General features: G+C 45.8%; 1 protein-coding gene across 1 annotated transcript in view; it reads left to right on the forward strand.

The window, feature by feature from the left end:
• Nucleotides 1-18,600, forward strand: part of MCM6 (minichromosome maintenance complex component 6) — a 31,478-nt gene that overhangs the window by 11,608 nt on the left and 1,270 nt on the right. The window contains exons 9-16 of the mRNA XM_067549909.1: nt 1,504-1,645; nt 1,810-1,917; nt 5,561-5,716; nt 6,587-6,715; nt 7,300-7,461; nt 12,449-12,584; nt 12,868-13,035; nt 14,636-14,775. Coding sequence (XP_067406010.1) covers nt 1,504-1,645; nt 1,810-1,917; nt 5,561-5,716; nt 6,587-6,715; nt 7,300-7,461; nt 12,449-12,584; nt 12,868-13,035; nt 14,636-14,775 — 1,141 coding nt within the window. The remainder of the gene's footprint in view (nt 1-1,503; nt 1,646-1,809; nt 1,918-5,560; nt 5,717-6,586; nt 6,716-7,299; nt 7,462-12,448; nt 12,585-12,867; nt 13,036-14,635; nt 14,776-18,600) is intronic.

Below are 18,600 nucleotides of genomic sequence, written 5' to 3' on the forward strand. Positions count from 1 at the left end.
CTGGAAAAAGGAAGGCTTTCTGGTATCGTCCATACGAGTTCACTTGGCCGTGATCTTGACTTTCCACCCCACTGGTACATGGTCGAACGGTATTCCCTAACCTGATTTCCTCCCAGTTTTTGAAAGGACTGGAGCATTTATACCACAGGTACATCAATCGCTGCCTCCCTGGGATCTCAACCTGGTGCTGTTGAGGCTCACAGGACCCCCATTCGAGCCAATGGCGATGTATTCCTTGCTCCATATCTCTTGGAAAGTAGTCTTTTAGTGGCCAATACTTTAGCTAGGAGGGTTTCAGAGATTAGGGCCCTTACCTCCGAACTGCCGTATACAGTCTTCTTTAAGGACAAGCTGTGACTTCAACTACATCCATCCTTTCTTCCAAAGGTCATCTTGAACTTTCATAGTAACCAGGACATTTTTCTCCCGGTTTTTACCCAAAACCACACACTACCAGGGAGGAAAAAAGGCTTCACTCACTGGATGTAAGGCATACCTTGGCATCTTACATAGAGAGGACCAGACCATTTGAAAGATCACTCAACTCTTCTTGGCAGTTGCGGAAAGGATGAAAGGGGGTCCAGTTTCTGCCCAGAGGATCTCCTCGTAGATTACATTATGCATACATACATGCTATGGTGAAAGTCCCATCTCCTCACCTGACTGTACATTCCATGAGGTCGCAAGCTTTATCAGCAGCATTTGTGGTGCAGGTTCCGGTCCCAGACATCTGCAGCGTGGCAGCCTGGTTGTCCATACACACATTTACTACTCACTATGCCATCACGCAACAGGCAAGAAGTGACACTGCCTTAGGTCAAGCAGTCTAACAGTCCATATCAGCACGAAACTTCTACCCCACCACCTGACTCTCAGCCTGGGAATCAACTACATGGGAATGGACGTGAGCAAGCTCTCGAAGAAGAAAAAATGGTTATTAACCTTTCCGTAACTGTTGTTCTTCGAGATACGTTGTTCATGTCCATTCCAAAACCTGCTCACCTGCCCCTCTGTCGGAGTAGCTGGCAAGAAGGAACTGAGGGGGCAGCGGGGCAGCAGCTGCCTTATATACCATGGCATGAAGGTGCCACTCCAGGGGGCACCAGCACGTACCACTAGAGAAAAAACTTCTACACACACATCTACATGGGAATGGACATGAGCAACACATTTCGAAGAACAACAGTTAGGGTTAGTAACTTTTTTCTGAGGTCCGGTTAGTATTTTTAGAGGCTTAATGTTTGCATAGCATTCAACACTTGAACCTTGTAGTATTAATTCACAGTGGGTCTCACTGATCTCAGTATAGATTAGTGAGAATACACTTATTTGGATTTATTACTTCATTTGATCTCCTTTTAAAGAAAAGAATAGGTGTTACCGTGGCCTGATAGAGTATTTGAAGGCATCACTGTAAAAGTTCTTGTATCTGCACCTCTTGCAACATTTCTAACAAAAGTGGATAGTGCAACGTAATTACTTATTGGTACCTCTCTCCATCAGACACGTGGAGGAGTTTAGTCCTCGTGCTGTGTACACCAGCGGGAAAGCTTCCAGTGCTGCTGGTCTAACAGCAGCTGTAGTGAAAGATGAGGAGTCTCATGAATTTGTCATCGAAGCAGGAGCACTGATGCTGGCGGATAATGTAAGTCAACTAACCAAAATCTGAATAGACATTTAAGACTATCAGGGTTCCTGTACTCTCTTGGGGATTTCGATTCACTGTATACAATTTTGCAAAAGTTGGTCTTTTTTGGTCTAGCTGCTGTAAAAGCTGGATAATCTTATTTCTACACTCTCTTGCATTAGGGGGTATGTTGCATTGATGAATTTGACAAAATGGATATACGAGATCAAGTTGCCATTCATGAAGCAATGGAGCAACAGACTATATCCATAACAAAAGCAGGAGTTAAGGTAATTTTCACCATTCCTGGCAGAGTTTACATGCGTATCTGTGTATTTGTAACATATATGTTTAAATATGGAATATGGTCTAGTGTCAGATTTCTGTGCTCAGCTCTGCAATGGACGCATTATGCTGTGAACAAATTACTTAACCTATCTGAGCCTCCCTTTTCCGCATCTTTAAAACTAGGAAACCTACCCTGGATGCATTGAGCCTTATATAATATTTTAAAAGCGCCTGCTGCAATATTTCAGATACTAATGTCTTAACTGTTAAAATGTTGACGTCTTCTTCAAGTGATTGCTCATGTCCATTCCATTATAGGTGAGTGCACGCCACTGTGCACAGTTCCCGGAACTTTTTTCCCCTTAGCAGATCCCATAGGGCCAGCTCTGGTGCCCCCTGGAGTCCCGCGTGCATGCCGTGGTATATGAGGCACTATCGGCCCTACACCCCCTCAGTTCCTTCTTTCTGCTCGTGACGGTTGCTAGAACTAGTCTTGCTGTCTGCAAGTACTATTCCCCTTGTTTGAACTCTTTGTTATTCGAAGTACTTTAGTTAGTTTTAAGTAGTTGTTAAGTAGTGTTAAGTGTAGTTAGATAAGAAGTCCCTGAGGGACTTAGAGCGGCCAGGCCATGCCCCGGTAGCCCGGATTTAAGCCGTGTGCCTCCTGCAGGAAGATTTTCCTGCTCAGCGACCCCAACAGTCGGTGCCTTAAGTGCCTGGGGGAAGAGCACAGGAAAAATAAATGTAAGATCTGTAGGGCTTTTAAACCATGGACTCAGAAGGACCGAGAGATCCAGTGAAAAGCCCTGCTCATGGAGGCAGCGCTCCACCCGGCGTCTGAGCCATCCCACTCCACCTCGGCACCGAGCATGACCTCAGTGCAGAGTGCACTGCTTGCACTGGGCTCGACTCGACACTGACCAACATCCCTGGTGCCGATGAAGAAGAGACGGAGCGCGGACACTCCCCTGCCCCGTCGGTGCAGGCAGGGTCAAGTGCGGAGATGCATTGGCCACGGCCCGTCGAGTCTTCTCCAGTGCCTGCATCTCTGAGCAGGGAGCCTCCCCCGACACCTGAGAGTGGAAGAGTGCCCCTGCCGATGCCGTCGACACCGGAGGCTTTTCAAGCAGCAAGAGCCTTGTTGGCCTTGCCCATGCCAGCTCCGCGCCCCCCTTCCGCTGAGGGAGAAGGGGCCGGTGTCCCAGGGCAAGCCTGCGGTGGAGATCCCCGGTACAGGGAGGAAGATCTCCTACCAGATGGCCACCGGGGGTAGAGCGAGAGCGCTCCCCCAGCAGTCGCTCCAGGTCGGCGTTGTTGAGCCGGCCTGCTTCGACTCGGGATGCGGAATCTCCCTCCCAGCGCCAACGTTGGTCCCTGGCGCCGGAGGCGGCACAGGCCAGGAGGCGGCACTGGTCGAGGTCCGCCAGGCAACACTCAGACAGCTCCTTCTCTGCATCCCCGGCACCGAGGAGTTCGCCTGCACCTAAGCGGCGCGTAACCCGGTCACCACATGAAGACCCTGCACCGTGCAATCCCCGATGAGGAACCAGGTCGCCGGAGTCAGGTTCGGCACTGCGGAATTTGGAGTGGCACCGGTCTTGGTCACCAAAGGGTAAGCAGCACGGTAAGTCCTCGGTGCCAAGACGACACTCCAGTATCTCGAGCTCCTCGGAGTGCACCTCTGCTCGCCGGCACCGTTCGCGGCGATGAAGACGGTCCTCGTCATCCTCCAGCTCGGAGGCGTCAAGAGGATGGTCCCTGGCACCAGATGGCGCCTGGGACCAAGGTCGTGCACGGCACCGCAGGTCTAGTGGCTCAGGGTCCCACAGGGGGGACAGTTGTTGGGACAGCTGACACCACCACAAGGCGCCACAGCCGGCGGTGCAGTCAGTCCCAGCGTGGCCCCAGGGTCAGTGGCCGCAGCAATGGCCGCAGCAATGGGCTTATTGGGCTCCAAAGGTGCATCCAAATGGGACAGGGGCCACAGTCCATCCTGTCAGCAGGGGTTCGGTCCGTGCCTTCGGCTCAGAAGAAGACCCATAGACACCACTTCTCAGATGAGGAGTTGGACCCCATGGAGGGACCCTCTACGGGTGCATCCCTTCGTCAGTTGAGGGAACACCCGGACCTGGACTCCCTGCACCTCACGGCCTGGAGGCCCTGTGGCTGATGGAGGGGGAGAGAGCCTGCTCGGTGCAGGCCCAACAATTCCTGCTTGGCAGCAGGAAACCTACACAGGTCGTGTAGTGGGCTAAATGAAAACGGTTTACCTCTTAGACGGAGTCTGGGGCAATCTGCCTAGCCTATTGCCTTAACAGGCAACCCTGGAGTACCTGCTCCAGCTAAAACTCCAGGGTCTAGCGCTGGCCTCACTGAAGGTTCACCTGGCGGCCATTTCAGCCTTCCATCAGCAGCTAGAGGGGAGACCGCAGTTCTCCCACCCCATGTCGGTCAGGTTCCTCAAGGGGATGGAGAGGCTTACCCGCAGGTCTGTGACACGGGGCCTCCTTGGGATCTCAGCTGGGTCCTCTCGAGATGTATGGGGCCCCCTTTTTCAAACCCTGGCTTCATGTCCCCTGCTCATGCCTTCAGGGAAGGGAGCCTTCCTCGTGGCCATTACCTCAGCTAGGAGGGTCTCCGAGATTAGGGCCTTGCCTTGGAACCGCCTTATACAGAATTCTGTAAGGATAAGGTGCAGTTGAGGCCACATCCAGTCTTCCTGCCCAAGGTGGTTTCCCAATTTCATTGTAACTAAGATAATCTTCGCCCTGTTTTTTCCCAAACCACACGGTTCGGAAGAGGAGAGGAGATGGCATCTCCTCGCGGATTACGTCATGCATCAAGATCTGCGACCAGCAGGCAAGGGTGTCCTTTCCGGGAACCATCACAGTGCATTCAACCAGGGCTCAAGCGCCATCGCCCAGCAGGCGACAGAGGACGTGGGATTCGGCAGAGTTGTGCTGAGGGCTCACCGGTAACTCCTACCCACCTCCAAGATATTGCTTGTTTGTCACCAATAATAGAATGGACATGAGCAATCACTTGAAGAAGAAAACTAGGTTGCTTACCAGTAACTGATGTTCTTTGAGATGTGTTGCTCATGTCCATTCCACAACCCACCCCCGTCCCTGCTGCTGGAGTTGGCAGAAAGAAGAGACTGAGGGGGCGTAGGGCCGGCAGTGCCTCATATACTGTGGCATGCGTGTGGGACTCCAGGGAGCACCAGAGCCGGCCCTACGGGATCTGCTAAGGGGAAAAAAGTTCGGGGAACCATGCACGGTGGTGTGCACTCAGCTATAATGGAATGGACATGAGCAACACATCTCGAAGAACATCCGTTACTGGTAAGGAACCTAGTTTTTTAACGCGAACTATATATCAGGACAAAGTACTAGTTAGCCAAAACCCTTAACCTTTTTTGTGGCTTCATTTCTACTGCTTTTGTTGTGCTGCTGCTGTCAGTTGAGGTTCCTTCTAAATCAGTGATGATATTACAAAGTACCTGGCTGCATTAGCAGACAGATGGCTACATTCTATACTTACCAGTTGGAAGGGAAGCCATAACTTCTTGGGTTTGTTTAGCAAGTAGCACTGACAAGTCACATATTATGGCTTTGGTAACCTTTTTTCTTCTTTCGTTATCAGGCTACTCTGAATGCCAGGACCTCCATTTTGGCCGCAGCAAACCCAGTTGGTGGGCGCTATGACAGATCAAAATCCTTGAAACAGAACATAAATCTGTCAGCTCCCATTATGTCCAGGTTTGATCTCTTCTTCATTCTTGTGGATGAATGTAATGAGGTAAGTACAGGGGCAGTGGCTGTCAGCAGCCTTTTCTTGACTCTCTTTGCATTCTACAGAATTACAAGGCTGGAAATACAAATCTGCTGCACAAATTGTGCTGTTTAAGATGTTGACCTTTAAAATCTTCTAGTAGTGATTTAATCTGTGAGCTGAGAGTATTACTCATCCTTAAAAACGGCTGGGCACTGAAGCTGTGCGTGCTGCTGATGGTCCACATGGTATTTGCCTTGGGTGTGCTGAGACTACAATTTACCATGTTGTCTGTGTTTCCTTGTACTCTCCTGTCACTCTGTCTATCCATCTTTTATCTGTTATCTTATACTTAGATTGCAAATTCTATAGGGTGTAAGACTGTCTTTTTGTTTTTTGTACAATGCTTAGCATGATGGGGCTTCTGTCAATGGCTGGAGCTTCTAGACTCTATGATAATACAAATAATAATAAGAAAATGAGATGCAGAAAACAATGCCTTTCTCTGTACCATTTCCTAAGATTGATTCTCTGATAGACATTGAAGACATTGAGTTGATGGAATACACAAAGTAGTCTGAGATGCAGGAAAAAATAATTTAGAATTCCCTCCCAACCATTCTACCATTGGCTTGGCTGAGACACTATTCATAAAGTTCCAAGAGGTCATGACCAGTATAATTTGGGTTTTTTACTACCTCTTCCATCTCTTTTAAAACTTTTAATGTTTCCAGTGGTGTCCTGTGGCATAGTTTTGCTTCTGGAAAAAGTAGCTTTGTCATCAAGGGCATGAACAGGGGAGCAGGAGTGAAAGAATAATGTCTCTGTTGTCTATTAGTCTTTTGATGATAGCTCACTGTTATGTGAGAATGATCTAACAAAGCAATGACTTCTTAGGTTACGGATTATGCCATTGCCAGGCGCATAGTGGATCTGCATTCCAGAATAGAAGAATCTGTTGATCGTATCTATTCACTAGATGATATCAGAAGGTACCTGCTATTTGCAAGACAGTTTAAACCAAAGGTAACTGTACTTATTATATTTTATCTTATAATACAGAAAGGTCTAAGAAAGTAAAGCTACTCTGCTTAATGCTTTATTTGTTCAGATAGAGAGAAAAATCAATGAACTTGATCCCACAGTATAGCATGTAGTGTAATTAAGGTGTGGTGTGGAAGCTTGGAATATTTTGAATCCAGTTGCTCTTCTTATAAATGCCAGAGCCTCAGACAGCACAGTTGAGATTGGGTTTAAGAACTTCAGCTGAGAGTCTGTCTGTACCACAAGCAAATCAAGAGTTTTGTTATGTTTAATTCATGTCTCTGGGTATGGGAGACCAATCACTGCCTCAACAGTGTCTGTTAATCTAGTTGAGCAACTTGTTGCTTAATCAAGCAGTTGAGTTGAACAGCTTTTTTGTTTTTGTTTTTTACATGGAAAAATGTAAATTTGAACACAACAGAAGCAAGATCTTTGTTGTTTATCCAAATTACAATTTAAAAATGGCTTTTAGAAATATACATTGGAATGTGCAGAAGTTCCACTAATGGAAGCAATATACTTATGCCAGTTCATTGTGAACAAATGTACCATCTTATTTCAATCAGATTTCTAAAGAGTCAGAGGACTTCATAGTTGAGCAATATAAACGATTACGTCAACGGGATGGCTCTGGAGTAACGAAGTCATCCTGGAGAATCACAGTACGACAACTGGAGAGCATGATTCGACTATCTGAAGCTATGGCTCGAATGCACTGTTGTGATGAGGTAACAAATAGCTTTAAAAAAATTGCAAACAGCTACATAAAGGCAATTAGCAATTAGTATTCATCTTGAAATTGGGCAGTGATACTCTGAATTTACTTTTTCCAGGCCATTTTCTTCCTCAACTTAAAATCAGGTCTCTGATTTAGCCAGTACTAAGTAGTATGGCATGTCAGTACCTCTTTCATGCTGCAGCCTTGTTCTCCCGTATTTTAAAAATAAATCTCTAGCTGTTTTGTATTTGGAGATATACTGTGGCTCACATTTTCAAGGTTAACTAATGTGTGATCTGCCCAATTGGATATTAATTCATATGCTCCACAATATTACTGTAAATGTTCACTGCTCATCAAAGCATGGAAGGAAGGAGAGGGAGTATCAGATTATGAAGATTTGCACAATCTCCTGAGTTACATCACCATTGGCAGTGTGGTTGAGTGGATTTGAAAGATGATGCCACTCTCTTCCACCCCCAATCAAGAAGGAGCCAAGCAGAGACCAGTAGGCCGTTAAGCTTCACTGAGGGAATGCCGAGGATAAGGAGCCTAGCGGAGCCCCTGGGTGTATTTGGACACAGTGAGGGGGAGCCAAGCCCAAGGAACCCAGAGAACATGCGTGATCATATTTATGCAGTTGTTCAGATCTGCTGAGAGTGGTGTCTTCTGTGAATGGGATTTGGAAGAATGCACTACATTTTTTCATAATCTTTTCCCAGTTTAGAAACCTATCTGATTGAGGGTTTGTCTGCATATGGAAGTGAAGTCGATTTAATGTCAATCGACCTTCACCCACTGAACTAATGAAGTTGGTCAGGCATGATCACACCACGCTCATTGCGTTGGGGGAGTGCATCCCCACCAGCCGCTCTTGTATCGATAAGCAGAGCAGTGCACTGTGAGTATCTATCCCACAGTGCAACTAGTCTCCAGGGACTTTCTCGCACCATTTTTTTTTTTTTTTACACGCTGGCTCTTCTGCGTGTACCCCATTGCCAGAGAAGCATGGAGTCTGCTCATCACAAACACCTCGTGACTTATCCTGCAGTATTTCCAAGGCTGAGAGAGCAGGCGCAGTGTGGAAAATGGCGATGTTACTCAAGCTGCCCTGCTGCAAGCCATAGAATGAAACAATTTGAAGTTGTTGCTGGCTGTTCTGCAGCATCTGAATTCGGTGGAGCACCGTTTCTGGTCCCGGGAAACAAGCACTGACTGGTGGGATCACATTGTTATGAAGGTTTGGGATGACGAGCAGTGGCTCCAGTACTTTTGGATGCCTAAGGCCACTTTCCTAGAACTTTGTGCAGAGCTGTCCCGGGAAACTAGCAACTCCAGACTGCTACCGGTCAGTTGGGAATCAATTTGGAGTCAGTAAATCCACTGTGAGAGCAGCTGTGATTCAAGTGTGTAGGGCCTGTAATAGATTTCTGCTAAGAAGGGTAGTGAGTTTGGAAAACATACGGGGCATAGTGGATGGTTTTGTTACGATGGGGTTCCCTAACTGTGGTGGGGCAATAGATGGCACACACATCCCTATCTTAACACCAGACCACCTTGTCACAGAGTACATAAACCAAAAGGGATATTTTTCCATGGCATTGCAAGAACTGGAGGATCATAGGGGATGCTTCACTGACATCAGCGTGGGGTGATCTGGAAAGGTGCAAGACATGCACGTCTTTAGGAACTCAGATCTGTTCAGAAAGATGCAAGCAGGGACTTTCTTTCCTGACCAAAAAAAAAACTACTGATGATGTTGAAATGCCAATAGTGATCCTGGGAGACCCAGCCTACAAGGCCCTTACTTCCATGGCTCATGAAGCTGGACACCTGGACAGTGATAAGGAGTGGCTCAATAATAGGCTGAGCAAGTGCAGAATGGTGGTTGAATGTGCTTTTGGGCATTTAAAGGCTTGCTGGTGCAGTTTGCTCACTAGGTTAGATTTCAGTGAAACTAATATCCCCATAGTTATCTCTGCCTGCTGTGTGCTCCATAATGTCTACAAGACAATTGGGTTGGGTCATGGAGGCAGATAGTCTAGCCACAAACTTTGAGCAGCCAGATACCAGTGTAACACTGAGAGCCCAGTGAGGAACTCTGCACCTCAGGGAGGTATTGACAACCCGTTTTTGTAATGAGCAACAGTAATGTGTGTCTATTATCTGTGCTGTGCCTTCCCATTTCATCTCCCCCGCAGCACTGTCCCAGCACCTTCCCTTCCCCCACCACCCATCCCCATGCATGTAATAAATAAAGAGTACTTAATTAGTACGAAGTTCACTTTTATTGCACTTCCGTAGCAGTGGAGGGAAAGGAAAATAATTTAACTGTTTGTAACCATTTTCATGGAGTTGGGAGGGAAGAGAAATGCGGTGCTTGTCTTTGCAAACACCAAAGCCCGCATATTAAAAGTTTTTTGAAAGACTCCTTCTCTTCCTGTTCCCCTTACCCTCTGTTGAGTGGAGCACGTACTATACCCTGCCCACCCTCCTCCTGAAACACTTGGGGGTGATGGCTTGGGAAGAGGGCGCTTGTTCCTAGTAGTTCTGCAGGGGCTGCAGAGGGAGAAACGCCCAGGAGAAAACACATGACCACCCATTCCCCGATCCAGAACACCCAGAACTACCTCATGTCAGGGAACATGTGGTTCAGGGACACAAGAAACATTTCCTGGGCGGGGGATCATATGCACTTTTTTTTGGTTATGAGCACAGGTATTGTAAACTTGCACCATCTCCCCTAGGTGACCCTATGTGATATTAGTCTCCTGAGGGTAACAGAGGCGGAAAGAGAGCAGTTGCTGCAAGCGTCTGGATACCGGCCTGGTCCTTATGTTGCTATGCTGTGTTCCACGATGATGTCAGCACATTTAATAACAGAGTGGCATAGGAAAGTGTCCTATTGTGGTGTAAGAAATAAGGCTGCCCTCCCAAGAAACCTTCTGCAAAGAATTGCAGAGTACCTCCATGAAAGTTTTCTGGAGATATCCATAGAGGATTCTTGGGCCATTCCTGTGCACATAAACAGTCTTTTTGGGGGGCAACCCTCTGCATAACTGGAGTATCAATGAGGAAGCCCTTCCCCACCAGACCTAATAATTTTTTTCCTATTAACCTGAACCCAACAGAGGATGTAACCCCAGCACTGTAATTTATATTACATATTCAGCAGATGTGTCTTCCTCGCCATCTCAGTCGGTTAAGAAGCTATCCTGTATCCAGCTGGGCTGCTCTGGAGTTAGAAACAGCTCCTGGCTTTTGGGGAGAATGGATACCCCACTCACTTGCCCCCCTTCCTCCTCTTCCTCATTTACAGTCTCATCGTCATCAAGCCAAAACTCAGATTTCCCCGAGGTTTCAATGCTGCATCTGGAGGCAGTGGTGGGATTACCGCTGAGAATCGCATGCAGCTCCTCGTAAAAGTGGCATGTCTTTGGTGACAAGCCAGAATGACTGTTCACCTCCCTTGTTTTTTGATACGCCTGCCTCAGCTCTTTGATTTTAACGTGGCACTGCTGCGTGTCCCTATTGTGCCCCTTCTCTTACATGCCCTGGGATATGTTTTCGTAGATATCAACGTTTCTTCTGCTGGATCAGAGCTGAGACTGAACAAACTCTTTTCCCCACACACAGATGAGATCCAACACCTCAGGTCTACTCTACTCCAGGTTGGCGCATGTTTGGGGCATGCAGTTGCCATGAACAGCTGTGCTGGTGAGCTCTCCACGCTGACCAGACAGGAAACGGGAATTTAAAATTTCCCAGGGCTTGACCAGGGGGGAGGGGCTGTTTCCTGTGTACGTGGCTGCAGTGCAACGGAGTTAAAAACAATGTCCAGTACGGTCACAGCGGAGCATTGTGGGATACCTCCCAGAAGCCAGTGATGTCAATTTACGCAATGCTCCACCTACACTGATGCACATTTGATTCATCCACTTCGGTTTTAGCGCTGTGCCTCTCGTGGAGATGGTTTTATTAAGTTGACGTTTCCAGCGAGTTAGGACGGATCTGGCAGTGGAGACACATACGTTATGTGGTTGATGGAAGGTAGCTTCCATCGACCTAACTTCACAGTGAAGACCAGGTCACAGTGTGAATAAAGAATTAACATGATTTTACTGATTTACTGTTCGAATTTTTGACGCACTTTGTTCTAAATGGGTATGATATCCAAAACCTGTCTGCTAGTTATGTTACAAAGATGCTTGTCAGGTCAGATTTTTGGCTAAGTTTAGTTTTAAAAACAAACCTTGCAGCTTATGGTCGGGCCAGTGAAGATGATTATAGTTAACTTCGTTCCAGTTCCAGGGCGGACACACTACAATTATAAACCTTCTTGAATGCTGTTGCCAGTCAAACATCACAACATTGTGTTGATTTATTGGAAACCTCAATGTGAAACAAGCAAGTTTAAATTTTCATTGTTCTAATAATGTGCAAAAAACCCCTAGTGAATAGTAAAAGTGTCACTCTTTAAGAAAAAGTTAAGACTATCTGTAACTTAGGTAATGTTGCTTGTGGTGTTAAGGGTCATCAAAAGTCACTTAATGACTTCATAAAAATGTCATTGCGCGACTGCATGTTCATTGTCTCAATGTTGTCTATTTATGTGGGCTCAGTTTGAATAAAAACTTCTTTAATTGCCAGCCCTGCAAACTCACCATCAACAGGCTATTTATTCCTCAGTAATCCTATGCAAATTTTCTGAAAGTCACAGCTGTCAGAGGGCATAGTTTGGCCTTCAGAATCTTCATAGTTTATGGTAATTGCATGAGATAGAAAGAACTCAGCTCAGTTGTCAGGGCTGAGGGTGAGTTTCTGGGGCCGGAAGAAATTTTTTTTCTCCTTTTGATACAGGATCAGTGAGACGTTGGCAGCGTAGATATGAACGTCTCTGCAATTCCATTCTTAGTCACTACTCAGGGTAGAATCACAATCTGAAGTACAATTCTTAGGTTCTGAACATGTAAATATATTTTGCAAATCTCTTCCAGGTTCATCCAAAACATGTGAAGGAAGCATTCAGGTTATTAAACAAATCTATCATCAGAGTTGAGACTCCAGATGTCAACTTATACCAAGATGATGAACAGCAAATGGAGGATCAGGAGGCCCAAGATGGAGTCAATGGTAAGTCGCTTGCTGACAGTTTCTGGTTTTGCTTGTGAATGGGAGGAGAGGCCTTCCAGTGTTTAGTGCTTAACTGTTTGACAGAGTCCTTCTTCTTTTGTTTCCTGCTTCTCCTTCCCTCCTTACTTTCTCAAGCTCTAGTGGCTTGAGTAGGGAACTGTTCTTAACTCTGCCATTGTTTTGCTGTGGTCTTGGGTAAGTCACACTGCTTTGACTTCCAGATCAGTATAACGATACTAATTACCTAAAGTTTAAACTTAATACATTAAAATTGTTGATACAGGTGGTACAGATGCTCCAGCAGGTGTCAGTGGCCTTGTGAATGGGATCAGTGGCCACTCTGAGGATACAAACAAAGATGGAGCTCCCAAAGCTTCCTTGAGACTTGGCTTCTCTGAATACCGCCGAATCTCTAACCTCATTGTGCTGCACCTCCGGAAAGCAGAAGAAGGTAAGAACTAATTTTAAAAACTATGAAGTGAATGGTCTACATCATCATCAGGCACTCTTTGGTTGTATTGTAGTGCAGGGCTACAACTCCGATCTGGTGTTTGTCAGCAACGACATAGCTGGTTCATGTAACAAACTTAGTTTGGGTCCAATTCCACATTCGCAGCACTGCCCCCTTGTCATTCAGACCAATACAGCCATAATGCCAAATTTAGTACCATCTGAGCGTGACTTTAATTTTAAGACAGCAGAATGAAAGGCCTTCACCAATGACTGCAATGCCCTTATACGAAAGTTCGAACCAATACTAGAAAATTATGACCAGTTTGTCAACGCAGTACATACTGTCAAAGCATACTGAATGAGTAGAGCCTTGCACGGATACACAAACGTGGATCCACATCTGCCCCAATCATCTTCCTCTGACTGCCAGCCACAGGATCGTCATCCGCACCCGCTGCTCTTGGGCCCTCAATCAACTCTTAGTTGGCCAGCCTGGTGCAGCCTCCGCCACTGATCAACTGCTGATCGGGGGCTCCCCTGATCGGCGGCCAGCCCCCACACCTGGATCTCAAAGGCAGGAAGCAGCATCAAAAGCTCTGAGCTGCAGGCAGCTGCTTCCCCACCTTTGAGATCCTCATCTGATCTACCATCCGCCAAAAAATGATCTGCAGATATCCACGGATTTGCAAGTCTCTATTAATGAGGCTGCAGAACAAACTATTTGCCAGGACTAACATCTGAGTTACCTGACAGGTACACACAATACAAGCAGATGTTCAAAGCAGACCCATTCATTGAGGAAATCATTGCAACTGGCAAAGAACTGGTCTCTGCACTAAAGGAGGAAAAACAGCAGTAAAGGCAGAATCTCATTGAGAATGTGGACTTGACTCACATCAGTAAGAAAGCATAACCACCCAAGCAAAGCAAACAAAGCAACGTTACTGCAGACCAAGTCACATGCCATCTCCTAGAAAATAGCAGGGAATTGAACAAACAGCCTAAGATGTGGCTTAGGTGGCCAGAGGAGCAGGAGACTTGTATACTGCGTTAACAATAATATAGCAATCCTACAGAAAAATTTAGGTTTGGAAGTGAAGACTACAATACCCAGTTAAAACTGCAGAAGTGGTTTAGGTGCACAGAATGTGCAATTATTATAGAAGACCTTAGTGGTTTTCACTTTCAGCAAAGCAGTAATGCTTTTTTTTTCTGTTGGCTGTAGTAGGAGGAAACTAGACAGCGGAGCTTGCTGTTGCTTCTTACCTTTTGAATCTTCAGGCTGGTGCTTTTGCCAGATGGCTTATTTAGTTTGTGAGCTGCATGGATGGATAGAAATGAGAGCTACAGTTCTCATCTAAATAGCTGTAATGTGATTGTGACACGTAATCTGTCATCAGACACTTCTCATTTACTGGGAAATCAAAACCCCTTGATACAAATAATCTGACTAGTTACTTCAGGTTTCTCTTTACCACATTGTAAATGTTATACTAAGCCTTCTGTTTGACAGTTTGTTTGGTATCCCACTGCTGCTGTATGCTTATGCAAACTGGAGATTGTAACTAGAATAATCTAGGCTTCTTTTTTCCTTGCAGAAGAGGATGATTCCTCATTGAAGAAGAGTGATCTTATTAATTGGTACTTAAAGGAAATTGAATCAGAAATAGAGTCTGAAGAAGAGCTTATAAATAGAAAGAAGATCATAGAGAGAGTCATTCACCGACTTATACACTATGTACGTATATAGTTGCATGGATATTTAAAGGGGTTTTTAGCTTATAAATTGTTTTTGATACTGTATGTTCCGCACTTGTGAAAGTATCTTTGTGCTCAGGCACCAATGATTGGTGCTGTATAAATACCTAGATATTTTGCTGAACCTCTCTGTTAAAATTCTGGTCATGGAAGGAATGTCAGAATTACAGACTAAGGACCTGGAAAAGCGGTGAGTGGGTGTGAGTGAGCTTCAGCATTACATGCCTTCCCTTTCCAAGTATTAGTGGATTTTCTTTGTCCTGCTGAAGTGTGAACAAGAAGGGGTTAATAGCAGGCAGAGATACTCCTTGAAGACAGTAACTTTCCATGGACTCCTGTTTTCAGGGCCCATATTTTTCTTGTTGTGACTTTGAGGCATTCAGTCATTAATGTGAGCTTTCTGAGGAATGGAACTTTCACCTTCCCTTGGTCTGTGTAGCTGAAATATCCTCACTCCTGAGTTTAGGTCTCTGCCATGGTGGCATAACTCGCTCTCTGGAAATTTAGACTCTCAACTGTATTAAAATGACAGCTGCCAGAGGAAAGCTAAGCAGTCAGTTTTAATCAAAAGCCTAACTAGAAACTACTGCTTGGTCTATACTTGGCAAAAAATGTTTCTTCTCACTATGGCAGTGTCTGGGGCAGGCAAGTCTGCTACTTAAAATAGTGCAAAAATGTTGCTAAATTGACTTGCTATGTGAATGCTGCAGAACCAAGAGTTGCTATTCAGGGGTTTTTGTACCTTGGGAGAGAAACTATTCCTGACTAAGTAGATTAAGCTAATTTGGTATAAGGCATTCTTATTCAGGAATAGTCATCATCAAGGCAAATCCTAAAGGGACATGGCCTCCTTGCAGATCAAGTACAGATCCAGATTGATCTCCAGCAAGAAATTGGTTGGAGTTCAGTCTCTGTTGTTGGCAATTTTATTTTGGTAACTATTTGCCAACGGTGTAATGACATTCCATGGTAAATGCATTTTGTAATTCATTGGTCTTCCATCCTAATAATCTATTCATACCAAAAAAGCTGTCAAAACTGAACCAGTGCTAATGAAGGCAGTTGCTGGGTTTGACTCTGAATATCCTTATTGCTGATTTTGTCCTGCCACTTAAAATGGAGTAACTGATAAAGATTATGAGAAACAAAAACATCAATCTGGTGTTCTTCAGACTTCCTTAGTGCCCATTCCTAGTTTCACTGCCATACGATCGAGTTGGTATAGAGTTGTAGTCCTATAGATCCACAGCTTTGTAGAAACCTTGATATCACAAAGTCTCCGTAGAGGCCATTTAAGGCCTGGAATATGGCAGCAACTGCTGCTGTACAGCCATCCGCATCTTGTGAATATCTTCCATGTGGTCTGTGGTGCTTCCTGAGTATTTGACAGTTGCCACCTACTCAATATCCTGCCAAGGCAGCTTAAAACTGAGCTAGTTGTAGGGGGGAACTGGAGGCTGATAATGGCCAAGGACTTGGTTTTGTCTATATTAATAACAAGGCCAGTACATGCTGCTTTTTGACAAACCAAGTTAGCCATTATCTGAAGCAATTCACCAAACCGAGCCAACATGGCAATGTCATCAGCATATTCTTGGTCTCAAAGCAAAATGGTATTCAGCTTAATGCCACCAACAGCTGCCTGTTTGTGAGATGAATGTGCCTGGACGGTATTTCTACTGAAGCTGACCACGTATGACAATCTGGTCAGTTTTCCTTGAAACTGAAATGGCTATGAATTTCTCCCATCTGCTGAGGCAGAAATGACCAATGAAACCTTATGAAAAGGCTATACTAGTATTCTGGAGTAAGAGTGTCCATAAATGGAGTTAATCAAGAATAGTTAATTTCCTTTAAATTCACACTGGTTTAGACTGGATTTATATCCATATAGCTGGCTTTAATGCTGAGACTTGTATAGGGATGAAGTAGTGCTCAATTGTACCATGCTGATACAGTAAATGGACTCTTGTAATGGTGGCATATAGTATACAAATTTCAGGCTTGATTCTCTCACTACTCTGGTAGTGTAAATGAGGCCTTTTAAATGGATGTTTGCCCACGTCAAGGCTCCTTTAAAGTGGCAGAATAGTGTAAAGTGTCTTAGAGGATGTCTACTCTGTAACTGAAAGGGTGGATATGTCTACACTAGACATGTAAGTCGACCTATATTAGGTTGACTTACAGCCACTGCAGCAATTACTGTGTGGTGCATGTCTACACTATTCTTCTTGGGTCGGTGGTGTGCGTCCTCGCCAGGAGTGCTTTTATCCACCTAAGAGAAGGGCAGTGTGGGGAGCTGGTTTCTCAGCTCCTTCAGCAGCTCCATGCTGGGAGCCCAGCTGCCTAACAGGCTGCCGGCAGGTTGCCCCCCACACTCTCGTTCCATGCCAGGAGTGTGGGGGAAGCCGCCTGGGGCTTCTCGCCTCCTGGGGAACTGGGGCAAATCAGGAGTGGGGGAAAGACATCCAGCTCTCCAGAGGAGCCGGGGGGATAGCTGGGCTCTAGCTGCCCAGCTTTCTTGTCAGACAGTTCACAGCCAATGTGAGTAATGCAGTGTCCACACAGACACTGCATCGCCCTAACTACACTAACATAAGCCTTATGCCTCTCATGGAGGTGGAGTTATGTCCATGGAGTAGGGCACATGCATCGGTGGAAAGAGGGCTATAGTGTAGGTGACATTAGGATGACATAAGCTGCCTTACGTTGACCTGACTCTGTAGTGTAGGCCAGCCATATCCACATTGGCTTTAAGCTAGCTATCACCACGTAAAAATATCAGGGAAGATGCGGCAGCATGGGTTTCAGTGTCTTACTGACACCCAAAGCAGTTCGCCAGCAGAGTTGGAACCTTTGGTTTCTCCACCCTGATCTTTGCCACTTTGATAATAGTAGTAGGTTGTCATTTTCTGTGCAGACCAGCATTAGAGAGGGATGAGAGACGCACAGTGCCGATGGCTCTCACAGATACTTGCCAGCACCAAAAGAATAGTGAGACTCTGGAATCTTGGGTTCCAGTCCATGCTCTGGAAGGGTGTGTGTGCTAGATGGCATAGACTCTTCTGCCCAGTCCCCTCTAACCTGTCCAGCCTATTCCTGACCCCTGGCTCCTTGTCCCAGTCCTATTGTTCCTATTTACCCAATATCAGTCTGTGCCTCTCAGGTTTCTCATCCCAGGCCTAGTCTCTCTTGCCCAGCCAGTGCCAGTTCTCCGACTCATTAGATCTGTCTCCCCTGTCCCCAGACTCCCCATGGACTCTAGCTCAATTTTTCTCGTCTCCCTGCCCGACCACCCCCCGTCTCAGTCTCACCAGGCTCCTTATCATGATTTGCTCCTTTCCCTGCTCATGGTCTGGTTCTTGTCTCCTGCATTTGAGTCAGTTGACTTGCTTCTCCACACTGCGTGAGCACCAGCAGGGGAACATTGAGTGAACAGGAAAGATGGGCTCCTTGCTCTCAGTTCCATTACCCAGCACCACCTCAGTAGCCACTAGAGGGAAAGTTCTGCTTTTGACTCTGGCACATGCTCAGTTGCTTTGTTGGTATGGTATGTGTGTAGTCTGGGCACATGTATGAGCTGTCCTCAGAAGATGGAATCTTTGGAGATTTTAGCTGCTAAAATTCAAGTTTTTTTACTGAGCATGTATGAACTGTGAATTCCCACTTTCCCCCCAAAAATTTTATAATTTGGGCAGATTTTCAAAGGGACAGCAAAACACACATCCCTAGCATAAAGGCCACATCTAAATTTCAAGTCCCTTCTTCAAAGTATGAGGGCGCAAGAGCTGTTCAAAGAAAAGGT

The sequence above is a fragment of the Emydura macquarii genome, unplaced genomic scaffold, assembly GCF_026122565.2.
Source record: "Emydura macquarii macquarii isolate MOO-44397 ecotype Brisbane River unplaced genomic scaffold, CSIRO-AGI_Emac_v2 contig_1253, whole genome shotgun sequence".
In the NCBI taxonomy this organism is placed as follows: domain Eukaryota; kingdom Metazoa; phylum Chordata; order Testudines; family Chelidae; genus Emydura; species Emydura macquarii.